The following is a 15,065-nucleotide window of genomic DNA, read 5'->3' as shown; positions in this document are numbered from 1 at the left end:
TGACTCACATGCTGCAGCATTATTGGAATGTTCTGGCACTGTCACTGAGAAACAGACGGGCATCAAAAACAGCACCAGACCGATCTGCTTCTCAAAGTTGTCCTCTGTGTCAGGCTTTCGTCTGCTCTGCTGAATGCACCAACCTTCATGAAGTCCCGTCCTGTCTGAGTGAATCAGGGCTCACAGCAGGTTTTTCCCTCACTCTTCATACCCCTGGTTGTCGAGCACATTCCTGGTGATTATAGAAATTCCGCTACTACTTTTTATGATTGTTATAATTACGAGACCATTACATCCCTGTAGCTATTCCAGTTGAGAAAACGTGCCTGTGTGCAGCAATTTAAGAAGAGAAAACAGCTGTTCCCTGTGGTACATTAAAAAACACTTTCACTTTGATGAGTCATTTCTCTGTCAGGTTCTTGTCAGTAAAAGCCTCAGGGCAGAGAAAAGATTGCTGGAAAAAGGCAGACTCCATGATATCCTCAGCTGCACTCATGCATTGTTTTCATTTGAAGGGTGTCTTGTGTGGTGTGAAGAGTGATTTGCTACATAGCTCGATGGATCTTGAGTTCTAATTTAATAATCAGAGGGCTGGGCTGTGGAAAACTACTAAGCTGCTGTTTGTGATAGGTTAGTACTGAAAGAAGCTGCTAAAGTGTCCAAACTCTATGTTGTCAATCATATCTTTGACAGCTTGTACCTTTAGGTTGCTTTTGACAATTCCATGACACATTTAGCTACTGCTTTTGTATTGTCAGGCAGCTACAGGGTTTCTCTGGCAGCTGTGATGAGACTGTGAGAATTGAAGTTCAAAAATATTTTCTCTGATTGAGAGAAAAGAGAGGAAAAGATTTTACAGAGTGCCTTGGTTCATTTCCTAAACCGGGTGACCCTGAAGACCCAAACTTTCGGGTGCATATTTGTGACAAATGGTTTGGAACTAATCTCCACTGAGCTATTTCTCATTAGGGATTGGGCCTCTCAGAGGTACATCAATGTGTTGTCTGCAAGTGGGGGCAATGAAAGAACTGATCATTTTTATTCAGTATTGGGTAGGAATAACTTTTTAACCTCGGTCACACATGCTGCCAAGGATTTTGGGCCCCCCACAACACTACCTGAAACCACGCCAGCCCTAAACAGGGGAGTCTCAGGAGATATCAAGCGGTAACCTCCGGTCTCAAACTATGAAGCCCATGCAGAAGTGTTATAAACTGCATTTCATCGAGTATCCTCTTGAGGCTGGCTGCAGAAACATCGGAAACCACATACACACCAATTCACAAAAGACGATATTTACAGCATTAATAAACGTGTTTATAGCCTGGTTAAAAAACGGCTTGGCTCTACAGTAGCTCATTTCTCTATCGGCACACACTGTACGAGGTGTGGATTTTTTTCTAATGCAACGGTTCAGAAGATATTAAGATAACAAGTTTTTGCTCAAATAAGGACATGACTGACTTGACTCCAGGACGGGAACACATAGCTGTTGGCTAGGAGGCTCAAACTCCGCCTCTTTACGTCACACTCTGCCTGGTTGAGTTCAACATTTCCAATATGGCTGCCACCGCCACCTGGCTTCAAAATAGCGCTCAGGAAGGATACTACGTCCATTATTTATACAGTCTATGAGAGATATGGAGGACGTCATGAGATTATCAAAAGTACTCTCTTGAAGCCGCAACGTAATGTTAACAACATGAAGTAGAAAAAAGTAGTGGAAACTTAACCAATGATAGCTCTTGAATTTATAGCGATGCAAACTGACATATGGACATAAAGACATCCTCCTCTTTCTGGTCTTGAAAATGATTCATGATTCTCCTTCTTGGACCTCCAGTGTTTTTAACCAGCCTGTTCCCCATCACTCCTCTGGATTCGCACTGATCACATGATATAAACGGCATCAAGCCCACCTCATGTTGAATTTTCTAGAATATTACTTGCTTCCTTCTCACCTTGGCTCACCTAAACTCTTATCAGGCATTCTATGAGGGGGGGCGGCAGGAAAAATTCCAGATAAAGTCAGATTTTACAATTTTGGTATTTGCGTTCGCACATGCAGATCATCCAGAAAATGTCGACAAGACTTTAGGAGTGTTGTGCGTGTGTGAATACAGCTTATGACAGCGATGCAGTTCAAACCTCAAAGTGGAGGTTCACAAAACTTACTGCAAAGGCTACTGGTTCTTTTCAGAAAGAATGTCTCTGCTGTGCTGTTGCTGATGGAAGGGGACACACACACACACACACACACACACACACACACACACACACACACACATAGGAAGTAGCCCCTGGGACTTGTTTAAACCAGTGGCAGGCCAGGTGCTGATGCATCACCGTTGTAGGGCTGTGCAGTGATCTGGACAGAATCATCGCTGGTTGTTCAGCAGCGCTGTGTGTAATTCATCTGTTGACTGATTAACTCTCAGGGTTGGTGAGGAAGTGCAGTTAAGGCTTTGAGATGAAAAAGTGCACACACTGATTCAAAGCCTGGGTTTAAGTAGGAACACAAATCAAGCTTGCTTTGTAGGGTGAAGGTGTGATGAGTAACCTGGACTATCTCCCTCTGTCTTTCCGCTCCAGTGATCAGAGTGCTCATCTGTTTTGAGATTCCTAATCTTAACTCTGAGTCATCTTCCTTAAGGTTCAGGGTAGTGGATGGGCTCCCTCCTTGACCTGTAGGGGAGGGTGCAGCAGTTCAAAAGTCGTGCCCTCTTTTTTACATTATGTGTAATCAGCTTTACACACAGGCACTTTCTTTGTGTATAGCAGAAACATGTTATTGGGGACCGGTTTGAACCTAATAGAAGTACAGGCTTGTTATGAAATAGGAACATTTCAATGTAACTCTTGTTTTTAGGAAGGTACAGATCTGCATCAAAGCAAAGTCACAGTTTGGAGATTTTAAAGATGATGTAGTCGACCAGGCAACCCTGCAGTGCTTCGCCTAGGAGCTCCTCAGCTGGGGGGTCTGAACTGAACCAAAAAAAATGACCTGGCCTCAGTTCCTTCCTGTTGTTTATAAAGACACAAATCAGCACAGATTTCTCTTTTAATACCTTGGTACTTGTGGAGATTTATCCCTTGTGGATGTTGTTGCCAGTTACTAGCCAGAACTCTTCCATGAAAGACCTGCCCTGAACTAGTCATCCCACTTCTAAACCATGTAAGGTGCTGAATGCACAAACATTCAAAGCTCCAGTCCAAACATACCAAATACCATTAGAGTCATAAATTAGAAGTAACAAAAATATCCTGAAGATAAGAAATCTGATGGGACTGGATCGGGAGAAGTTTGATTTCATTTGCATCTTGTCCATTCGGAGCATTTTAACAACATAAAGCCCAATCCCAGGCTATCTGCATTACAGATACATCCCTTCTAACATATGAAGTCTAACTTACAACACCATGTTCAGCTCTATACCAAGCTTTGAGTCATATTTGAGATTCAGATAGATGTTTAAGTTTAATGTGAGACATTTATTGAGATGTTTAATAGCTTGTAAACATGTTTCTCTGCATTCTGTTTTGTTGTTTTCACAAAGGGTTTGTATTTCATGTTGTTGCATGATTCAGTGGGCTTCTGTGTACTGGCTCTGAACTTTTATTTGACTTGTTAAAAATGTTGTTTGTAGCTCTCATGGCACCCAAAAACATCAGACGGTCTGGTCCAGTGTCTACAAGTAGCCTGTGTGTGCCCACAGAAGTTTCTACACACACACACCCACACACCAACACACCCTTTGTTTCCTTCTCTGTCTCCTTGTTTTGAAATGCACTTTGTTCTTCTCACACTTACAATTTTAGAACTGGTGTTAGCTGTCTGAGGAGATGATGAGCTCTTATGTATGTGTGTATGAATGAGCAGTGTAAGATGACATGGTTCATGTGTTATGAGTGCGTATTTGCTCCCCAAAGTTGCATTTGTGATTTAAGGTTTAAGTAGAAGGCAGTCATGCACCAAAAATCGATTAATGATCTTCTTGCAACTGCAACAGCTGCAATGATGCAGAACACAGCCACATTGCAAAGTGCCTCATATGGGGTTTGTGTGCAAGTGTGTGTGTAAGAGATAGAGAGAGAGAGAGAGAGAGAGAGAGAGAGAGAGAGAGAGAGAGAGAGAGAGAGAGAGAGAGAGAGAGAGAGAGAGCTGTGTGCATGCATGTTTTTGTACATGCCTGATTCTGCTGACTCAGATATATCATCATGCCTTAATGCAAGACAGTATGTGTAAATGTCCAAGACGGGCCCCTCTACACAACACATTCAAAAGCAGTTGGTGAATAAAAAGAAATGCAGAGAGAGAAGCAGACAGAGAGATTACCTAACCGTACTGCACCGGACCAAATTAGACTGTGCTGTACTGTATGTTGCTGTATCTGCAGCAGCTTTTGCTGAGTCAGAGAGAGTTCACTCAGCAGTGATGAGTGAGCTACAAGGATTGTGCTCAATGCTGCCACTCCCTGGCAGACCGCACACAGGGTGAGGGATTGTCGAAGCAGTTGCAGGAAATGTTTGCTTCAATCACAAGCATCTGTCATATCTTCTTAAGTACTCTGCAGTGATTCAGCATCTGATTAAATGGGCGTGTATTGTTTCGTAGAATTGTGGTGGCTGTTGGCTGGAGTTTCTACCCTCACTCTGTATTATGCTATTATTAAGCTACAGATATGGCTTTGTCAGCAGGAAACAACCACCATTCACTAACTCTCTGCAGATGTGCTCAGAGTTGCCCTTAGTTATTCTACTCCTTTCTATTTTTCTCATTTAGCTACATGCTTAGTCGTTTCTGGATGACTTAGCAATTAGGGAATGATTTTAAAGGAGACCTTTGTAGTCAATCTAAAAAACATCTTGTATGATGCAAGCAGTAAATTGAAACACTGATAGAAGGCTCTTTATATATAAATAAGTCAGTGGAATGATGCTGAATCTCATGTCTGTGTTTATTTTCATCATTTTAAATACTACAGCATCGTAAACATCAGCCATATGTGGGACTGTATGTTAACTCTTCCTCTCCCTTTCTCTTTCTGCACAGAAAAACTGTACAACTCAACTGGACGAGAGCTACGGAGGGCCCTTTTTTCCCTCAAGCAGATCTTTCAGGTAATTTTGATTCAGTTTTTCATGAACTCAAAACCATTTTCCTAAACTGTGGCTTTTGGAAACATATGCAATATCCTCTGTCTTGCTCAGAGGCTTTAAATATGCAAGAACACACATTGACATGCAAAAACTTCATGTAGTTTGCACACGTGTGTCACTGCCCACATGCATGCTCACACTTGGATGCAGCATTGTTTTCATGAGGCAGAGTTGTGCTGCTGAGAGTTTGCCTTCGTGGCAGCTGTGGAGCATTCAGGTCTGGTCACAATTCACACACTGGGCTGGGCTGGGCTGGCCTGGCGGGCAGTCAGACATAGAGGGGGAGGGTTAACCGACAGTTAGATGGAAAAGAGAGCTACAGACATTGATGCAGGCCCAGAATAGATCAGAATATGCTTCACTTTTTATACTATGAGTGACTTAGCAGGGATGTGGACCAGGAATACTTACAATTCTTGCTGTAAAAAACGCCCACCTGGCCTGCTAGCTATCTGTAATTTTTCCTTACACTGCAGAAGTGAAGTGTGAATGTATGAGGCTGACAAGACTCGGTCATTGACAGTGGGAGAGATGCAGGTGGTTTTGTCATCAAGGACAAAGGAGTGTGAAGTAGAAAGGCCAAAGCAGCAGGAGTTCATCTGAACAGGCTGAAATCAGCTTGTTCACCTTTATAGTAGCAAAAACTAAAACTATGACAAGAGATGATAGATGTATGAATTTTGATGTTTCACAGAGGCTGATCAGAGAATTGTATTCATGTTTTCTGGCAATTAGTATCACAAATATGTGTATTAGACGATGATGCCTTCATGCCAAATTCATATTTATTGCTCAGATCTGAATTGACTGTTCTCATTACTCTTCAAATGTGGCCTGTATCAGATTCCCGTGTGAACTGGTCAGTCCTGAACCAGCCCGCATGAGCAATAGGGAACAATAAAGCCTTCACACACAGCACTGTACTTAAAACAGTAAACATGGTGGCCTCTGAAGTGATTGTGGTTTATGTTTTATTTGCTGAAAGTGATGTGCAGTGGAAGGAGGTACTATGAGCAGATAGTAGTGAGGAAGAGGGACTTCCCCCATCTGCCAAGTTTGTTTTCATTAAGAGTGAGTGACTCTGGACCGTCCTACCAGCACAGTGAACAGTGTGACAAGTGTCTCTCAAGAGTGACACAAAGTCACATGCACTCCCACTTGGCTATTCAGACTAAGGTTGCATTGCAAAACAAACAACCTGTGTCTGATTTTGGACTCAGATATGAAGGTGTCACACCTTCACCACTCATTTGAAAACATCTGATTCCATATGGCTTGTGCTCTTCAAGCTGTCAGAAAAAATCAGGTCTAAGTCACACATGAACCAAAAAATCACATAAGGGTCTACAGTATTTGCTGGCAATGTAAACATAGCATTAGTATATGTTATGTTTAGCACTTTGGGATTTGCTCTGAATGTTAAGTGTGTACTAAGTAAAATGCATTATTATTATTATTATTATTATTATTATTATTATTATTATTATTATTATTATCATTATTATTATTATTATTATTATTATTATTATTATTATTATTATTATTATTATTATTATCATCATTATCATTATCATTATCATTATTATTATTATTATTTTATTGTATTTTATTTTATTTTTATTTATTATTTTCAGCCTTGAGTTACTTATTATTATTTTGAATCCATAATAATAATGTAAAAGGTGTGTACAATGCTCAAGTTTAAGCAGTTTAAAAGGTTTGATGATATGGTTGCATAAAATTTAATCATGTGCGTTGTTGGTCCACTGGATACAAAGACGTCTCTTTTGTTTGTCTGAGCATTAAGGTGTTCATGAGTAACATTAAATGCTTCTGCTCTTTTTGGACTTCTTTCTTCATCACTTCAAATTTCTTTTGATTGTGTGAAAAAAAAAATCAGAGGCGTTAAACGACACATTCCAGATAGTTGAATCTCTATATATTGTCATTCCTAGTTTATTATTTGCAACCAAGTTTCATAAAGTTAAAGATTTATGAACCGTTGTGAACTGTTTTGTAGTTTATGACCAGACCAAACCATCAAATTAATATCAATTATTTGAATAAAATAGTTATCAAAACAATGTTTTCTCTGTCTCTGTCTACTGTGTGATGTATTATGTCTCTTGAACACTTCTCCCTTCCTCCTTCTCTCTTCAGGATGATAAGGACCTGGTGCACGAGTTTGTTGTGGCAGAAGGTCTCACGTGTTTGATAAAAGTGGGAGCTGAAGCCGACCAGAACTACCAGAACTACATCCTCAGGGGTACGTCATCTACAGAGCAGCAAAACCTCACACCACACTGGTCTTTACTTCCTCACACCTTAATTTACAACTTGGGCTAATCGAGGATGTTATTAATCAGTCATGTAACACTTCTCTTTCCATAAACCTATCCAAAACCACATGTGTTTACATACACCATGTTTAATTGATGAATCTGCCTGATGACCTCCTCACACTCACACACTCAAAGCATATAAACAAACTCAAATGTATGCTGAGGATAATGTGGAAATCAGGCCAAGTTGAGCAGCTGCTTGATTTATCCGTCCCGTGTCGATGAAGTGAAAGATCACACTGTTTGTGTTGAGGTCCGCAAGGGTCCCGGGCAGCATGTTCAGGGATACTACATGACCATGGGGTTCACTCAATTCAAGGTCACTACCATTTAACAGCCTGCTGTGAGGGGGCAGGTCACACATGCTTAAGTGGCCCATAAAAGTTCTGGCAGGATATTGCAGATCATAAAACTAATTCCCCCCCTCTTCTTTTTTTCTCTCTGTCTCTGATTTGGATTTTTCCGCATGCATTTCCTCATCTTTTATTAAAAATTGCAGCACTTCTGTTAATTAACCCGCGCCAACACGTCATGGCTTTATTGTTTTATTGCCTATTTACTTGCAGTACATAATATCAGTGTTGACACAAACTTGGATCTAACTTTTGTTGTAGAACAAACATTTCCGTCTGTGCAATCCAAATCTCTTTTGTTATTTCTTCATTAACCCGTGCTAACAGGAGTCACAGTGTACTTGACCCTCATAATTTGGGTCCACATTCCCATCTGAAGTTAACCCCCCTCATGTTTATTCAATTAGAGTTTGTTAACTACTTGGCCTCTCACTTTCCAGCTTTCTATTTGTTGACCTTTTCTTTTACTGAATACAAAAACATCAAAGAGCAAAGGGCGGATGTCAGGGGCAAACAGTACTGATGTTAGCAACCACCCCCTCCCCGGGTTATAAACATGAACGTGACCCCCGCCTGGACTACCTCCGCAGGTTTCGGTCTTTAATGTTCGATGCTTCATCTGATCTCTGACTCAGAGGGATAAATCACATGAGGTAAACGGCCCCAAAAAGGCAAGAGGAAGAGAGCGACAGGCTTTGGAAACTTCAGAGTTGACCACATGTAAGAGTTGTTAGTGTCACTGTGCTTTTAACAATTACACCACTTCTTGTATCTTTTTACCCCTTACTTATTTTGATTTACTTTTTCCTTTACCTCCCAGAGAATTCCTCTCAAACATCTTTGTCACAACATTTCTGTGGAACTCTCTTTGGTCTTTTGTGCTAATTTACAGCCTCGCCCGTGCTCTCTCTACAGCTTCCCCTCTACATCACCATGCGATTCTAAGCCAAGCTACCTCTCTCCCACAAGCACTTTTAACCTGTTTCAACTCCTGACCTAATTTTCTCTGGACCAGCTGAGGAAATGTGGTGTGTAGCAGGTCACCCTCCCTCGTGAGCCATGTGTTGGAGAAGGCAAGTCGAGCATGTGCTGGAGTGCAGATGCACATGTCAGAAATGTACACAGATCCAGACGCTTTACTGTTGATGACTTTCAAGAGTAGCTATGTCATAAGGATTCCCGGGGGATGGAGTTAATTCAATGCCTGAAATGTTCACACGTGCAGAAAGATAAAGGAGGATAGACAAAGTGAGATCCCACGACGGTAATTGCTTCAGTATCACACATTGATCACTTCTAATGTGGGTTTGTGCTGTTTTGTCTTCCAAGTTGAAGCCAGTAATAGAGATAAAAAAAGAAAAAGTAGGAATGTGGTCTTGAACCCATCTGTCTGGTGTGCATTAAAAGCCTCCGACAAAACAATCTTGCTCTCTTTCATGAATAAAAATCAATCTTATGGTTCCTCTGTAGTTGAAAAAGGCACACATGCACACCAGTCTGCATGCTTTTTTCACAAAAACAGGTTCCCAGTCGGAGCTCTCTGGAACATAGCCGTCATTGTAGAGCTCACCCACAAATCTACACCATCTCACTTTTTTGTTTTCCTCATATTTTCATCCGTCTTCTCAAAGCCCTGGAGGTGTCTGTGGCCAGTTAGTGCTCCCTCAGTGATGTGTGGATTTTGTGGGTTTGCCTGGCTGGGGTCAGGGCCCCACTATGGGCCCCTCACACCTGGCTCGGAGGGCTTCCAGGCCTGGGTTTAGCTCCTTGGAGGCGTGCTCTGTTGGCCCAGGGGAAAGCTTGTATGCCTTTATCACCCCATCAGTGAGAAAGGCTGTGAGGTCACTAATTTCAGAGGTGCCTGTGCCATCTGGTACTCCTGTAGGCCTCACTCTCAGCCTGCTGAGGTGCTGCAAACACACAGGAGCCAAAAAGGTAATGGAGGGATCATTAGGGATTTTCATTCTTGAGTTTGAAATAAGCACTTACATGATGTTAGTTTCACAACTAAGATGAACATTGAAGTGGTGTTACACTCAACACAGAACAGGAAAGTCCTTCTAAAAAAGTGTTCAATCTTAACACTTTGGTTGATGAAGTGAAAAGCTGAGTGAGGATTTCATGCTCCATTTTTATGTAGGTGAGACTTTTTTCAAAATTCATGGGCCTCACAGAGTTGTAATGGTTGTAAGGTAAAGAAAGGCTGGACTGAAATATCAAAACAGCTATTTCAGCAATTGCCATGAAATGAAGCATAGATATTCATGACTCCAGAAGATGACACCTAGGCTGTTTTCAAAACCACCTGCTACATTCTACCTACAAATGTAGTGTGCAGTACGTTGTGTGGCTGTTTTGCTGGATCTATTTAGCAGGATGCGGGGTCAGGCGTCGCTGGATTTCCGGTTTTGGAAAGCGGAAGTAAACAACGGCCAAGCTGATCGTGAAACTGCTTCTTAAGCATCCACTTATGATTTAAAAAGTTAAGAAGTGGTTTATATTGAATTACATTTTTTTCACAGCACCTTAAAACATAGTGCTCCCGTCATATACTGATAAAATAAAAAGCAGAATGTTAGCGTTGTGCATTGTGGGAAACAGTACACAAGGGAGACTGGTCCACTGCATAGTGAGAAATTTTCCCGAATCAGTACGATATCCGATGAGTACGGGCATACTGCAGATTTGGCTCTTGTTCACATACTACATACTGAATTTGACCAAATCAGTACGCACTGCTAGTATATCAGGCAGTTTCAAAAACAGCCCTCGTGTTGTCGGTGGTCACCTGAAGTTTGCTCTAGCTCAACGAGCAAATCAGAACTTTCAACTCATTTTTTTTTTCAGTGTCTAAAAACCTACTTGAAGGATTGCATTCAGTGTCATGACAAGGTTAACAGCTTTGTTTTCTATTGAATTATCTCTACAGCTATTGTTACAGCTATTGTTACAGCGGCATCATTACTGAAACTTTGGTCTGCTGACCTTTTATCTTTCACAATCATTAGGTCAAAATGACTGGTGACCTAAAACTTTGGTTTACGACTATGGGCCCATTAACCTAACTTAGCATGCTAACACACTTAACTTTGATCACCCTGTTGAACATTAACAGGCTAGCTACATGGCTACTAATAATTAGAGGTATCTCATCTTGCTGGAATAAGCATCTCACATTGAGATCTGTATGCTGCTGGTCAAAAGTCTGGAATAAAAATGGCATTAAATATTTTGAGTCAATGTTGAAATGTCTTCTGAGAATGTACTTGTGAACATTGTTCATCTTTACTGATGCTGATTAACTGTCTTTATTATGGCACATAGTGTGAACTTGTGAAGGCTTTTTCACTTATTTTTGTAGCTATCTTTAGAGCTACATACGGCCTTACTAAGCTTATAATAAAACATATATAGCACGTATTAGAACATTTGAGTTAGATGGGGAATCAGCTCATTTGCTGAGATGCGAGTATGCTAAACACTATAGGGTGTGTGTTTCTGTCCACTCTCATCATACTCTACTTGTGATCTATGCTGTATTACAGTACTTTCTGTCTATTATTCGAAATGGAAGAAAAAAAATCATGGGTTTTTGAAGCATTCTGCCATGGTTGGAGGCACAGCCACAGCTAAATAAAAGCAGCTTGTGCAAAAGGTCAAACAAGTTGCTGCACCAAACTCAAACCTTTTCACCGTGGTTAGAAAAAGATCCCATCGGTGCTTATTATCATGAGCAAAACAGAGAGACGAGCTGGGAGAACAAATGACATGGTTTTTCCTGGACTATCCTTCCCCTTGTATTTACAGAACTAACAAAAGTAACAACTGTGTTTAATTGCTAACTGTAAAATGGGAGCAGCAGTGAGCGGCAGATTAAAGACAAACCAATTACAGTCGACTTGAAGCAATTACTCTCCACTTTGAAATGCTCACTGTTGACATTCCTCGACATAAGCTTTGTTTTTAGCAACACTTTCTCTGTTTGCACTTTTTAAAGGCCATGCCATGCTGGTGCCCGCATGCTGTTGTTTACAAAACACTTGCCATCACTAAGCCCCGGTGGAATCAAATTGAAAGTGAAGCTGATGTTTTTGATCTATAGGAATTTAGAGAAACTCCCCTTATTTCACCTTTTGAGTTTTGGATTCATATTTTGGAAAACATATTCTTAAAATGAACATAAATTATTATTCCCAGAAGGCCATATCTCACCACATGCTGTATTTTATTGTATATGCACAGGCTTACATGCTGTAAGTTATACTTGTGAATTTATAGCTAGCACAGAAATGGGAGTCGTGCTGTAAACGGTCCAGAAGTATTACTGTATCAAATAAGTCATGCCTATATTTCACTTCATGCTTTTATCGCATCCATTCTTCCTCTTTCTTTCGATCTTTTTATCTCTCTCTCTCTGTTTTTCGGTCTCCTGCTACCTTTTGGGGATCCTCTGTTTTCAATGCCACGGTAGTTATAATCCTATAAGTTAAAGCACCTTGACTTCCTGGTCTCCAGGGGAGGGGGCTGCTCTGAGGGCCTGAAAGGGAGATGTGCTTTAGTCAAGTGTTTCATTGCCTTTTAAACTATCTGGGTGCTGGAGAACTGGTCTCAATACAGGACTAAGTTTTAGTGTCGTACACAGCAGTAACTTTTCAGTGGCGGTTCTAGACCAATTTTACTGGGGGGGGCCAGGCTGGGGCCAAGGGTGTTGTCAGAGGGACACAGAGGGAAAAGAGACTGAGAAGGGCGAGGACCATCTGGGAACAAACTGGCAAAACATCAGTGCATCCCTATATACTAGACATATATACTACTGTGTACTATATCAAAATGCAGACTGACAGCAGCTGTTTGGCTGTTTACACTCAACACGAGTCCCTTGGCGCTTTAAGCTTTTTTTATTGTATGATATTTGTTTGGTGTGGAGGGGGGGGCACAGGGGGGTCCAGGTTCAGTTTTACAGGGGCACTGGCCCCTGTTGGCCCCTCCCCAGTACCACCACTGTAACTTTTGTCTGCATCTGAAATACAAGGCCCTTTTGTTGACGATGCTGTTAGTCTCTCTGTCACTTCTTATACGTGGGTGATCAGCCTGGCAGAACTTGCAGTGGCACATCCATGTAGCCTCTGTGGTAGATACAAGAGTCAAGAGTCTACAATATTTATGAATGGAACACTAGCTTTGCAATCATCTTATGTCACTATTTTTCCTTTATTCCATAACATGCTAGACTGATCTTTTATTTCCCTTAGATTAAAATCAGGATCATTGTTTTGGTGTAATACTCTGACCCTGGCTCTGTAAGCATTTAACAGAGCGTGACTGAACCCTCCTCTTGCTGCTCTGGCTGTTTTAGCCGAGCATTAAGTGAAAACCCAGACATAGTTGGGTTAACAGCCTTGTTGGAAGCTCTTGTTGGAAACAGTGCGTATTGTGTTGTCTGGCTGTGTTATAGGTCGTCAGTTCTGGAGTGAGGGGAAACCTTTACTGCGGCCCATCGTCTGGGTAAACATTTCCATTCTGTCTGAGGCGGGGTCAAGAGGCTTTGTGCTAATGTATCAATGCATGTGCTACTCATTGCAGCAGTGAACATGTCCTTGTTTGTGTAATCAAGAAAGAATGATACATTGGAGAAGTTGAACAAATGTGCAGGTTAATCCTCCAGGATGAAGGAAATCTGAGAGGGAAAACACAGGAACTGCTGACACACATGTGGACAAGCGCTGTGTTTGGAGTGTGAAGGAGATCTCGAGGAATGCCCTCGTCGTAGCAATAGAAACTTGAACTTCTGGTTTGTAATGAGATCCCATGGGAACACCTGCATGTTTTTCACCCGACCCAGTGCAAGTCTGAGAGCTGGTGTCAGATCTTTGCCCTGTGTGCAAAGATCTTTAATCTGAAAAACACTCAGTCATTTCCACACGCACACACACACACACACACACACACACACATACACATTGACACTTTTTCTGTACATTATTCATTCACACTTCAGTTAAAAACTGCAGGTTCTAATCTAAAGTTGACTCGACAGAGGGACTGGTTTGTTTTTGTTTTGCTTCCTTCATTACTAAAGTGCTAGTTAACTCCTAAACCATAAACCAACATCCCTCTGAAAAATGCCAAAAATTACATTCATTGCTTACGAGGTTTGGTCCTCGTTAAAGCCAGTTATATTTTGGAAAAGCCAATAATATTTTCATGTGCAATTTGAGGTCTGAGACACTTTTCCAGGATGACAGAAATGACTTCATTTGGTCGCAGGAAATTTAGGAAATGAGCGCTACACATGGTTTCAGCTCAACTCTCTTTACTCTGCTGGCAACGTTTTGTCGTTGCCTGCAGCTTGGCCTCCCTGTATTAAATTAAATTCCCAGCTTTCAAAGTAACTGACATACTTGTTCCTGCACTAAAACATACACAACTCTAGGCTCCATGACCTGTTTCATACGGTGACTCTACCTGTCATTTTTGCATTCTTTACCCACAGGTTAGCTATGGAAAGTTTGAAGTCAAAATAAATGTCCAGCCAACCTCTGACTGGTTAAAAAAACAATAGGGGTTGTCATGTTCTGGCCTTGTTCTCACCGGATACATCCCACCCTGTCCTCTCTCCATGTCAGACTGTGCAGACCCCCTCAGACCCTTTCTGGTCCCCCTCACGAGAGTACACCGCTTGCATCTGAACCCAATTCAACCCCACCTGGCTGACCTAAATTTTGCTCTCCTTTTTCTTCTCCTGTCATCTGTTGAAGTTTTCAGGCTTTGAAAATCCACTGGCAGCAGAATTACTACCCTGCTCTGCAGCTCTGTTTAACTGTAGCTGAGTTCAGTATACAAGCCAATTATATTATAAGATTGTTTGATTTGGTTCATTTCTCAAGCTCTCATGTTGTCATCCCTGACCTTGCTGTCTAAGATACATAAACTATGATTTGGAGAAAAAATAAATCTTTTGCAGTTGTGCAGCTTGCGGGTTGATGGACTGAAATCCTGAGTATTGGAGCGGGTTTTAAAAGCTGAGCTGACTGTTCTGCGGGACTGAATTCAGCATATGGCGGGCCAGACCCAGAGCGAATCGCACCACTACTCTCTCAAGAGCAGTAAGAATTTACCGCAGCTCATCTTTCAGTTCGCTTTACAAGTGGGTGGATGTCATGCAGCAGCTTTTCTCAAGTCTTCCCTGCTCAGATGGGATGGGAAACGC

At 41.6% G+C, this 15,065-nt stretch overlaps 1 protein-coding gene across 2 annotated transcripts in view; it reads left to right on the top strand.

Annotated features, from left to right (window-relative positions):
• Positions 1-15,065, top strand: part of fhod3b (formin homology 2 domain containing 3b) — a 98,704-nt gene that overhangs the window by 52,984 nt on the left and 30,655 nt on the right. For both annotated transcript variants that reach the window (XM_034697359.1, XM_034697358.1), the window contains exons 4-5: positions 5,054-5,121; positions 7,321-7,426. In XM_034697359.1, the coding sequence (XP_034553250.1) occupies positions 5,054-5,121; positions 7,321-7,426 (174 nt within the window). The remainder of the gene's footprint in view (positions 1-5,053; positions 5,122-7,320; positions 7,427-15,065) is intronic.

This window comes from Notolabrus celidotus, chromosome 12 (assembly GCF_009762535.1).
Source record: "Notolabrus celidotus isolate fNotCel1 chromosome 12, fNotCel1.pri, whole genome shotgun sequence".
NCBI lineage: Eukaryota > Metazoa > Chordata > Actinopteri > Labriformes > Labridae > Notolabrus > Notolabrus celidotus.
This window is presented reverse-complemented; position numbering and strand designations above follow the sequence as displayed.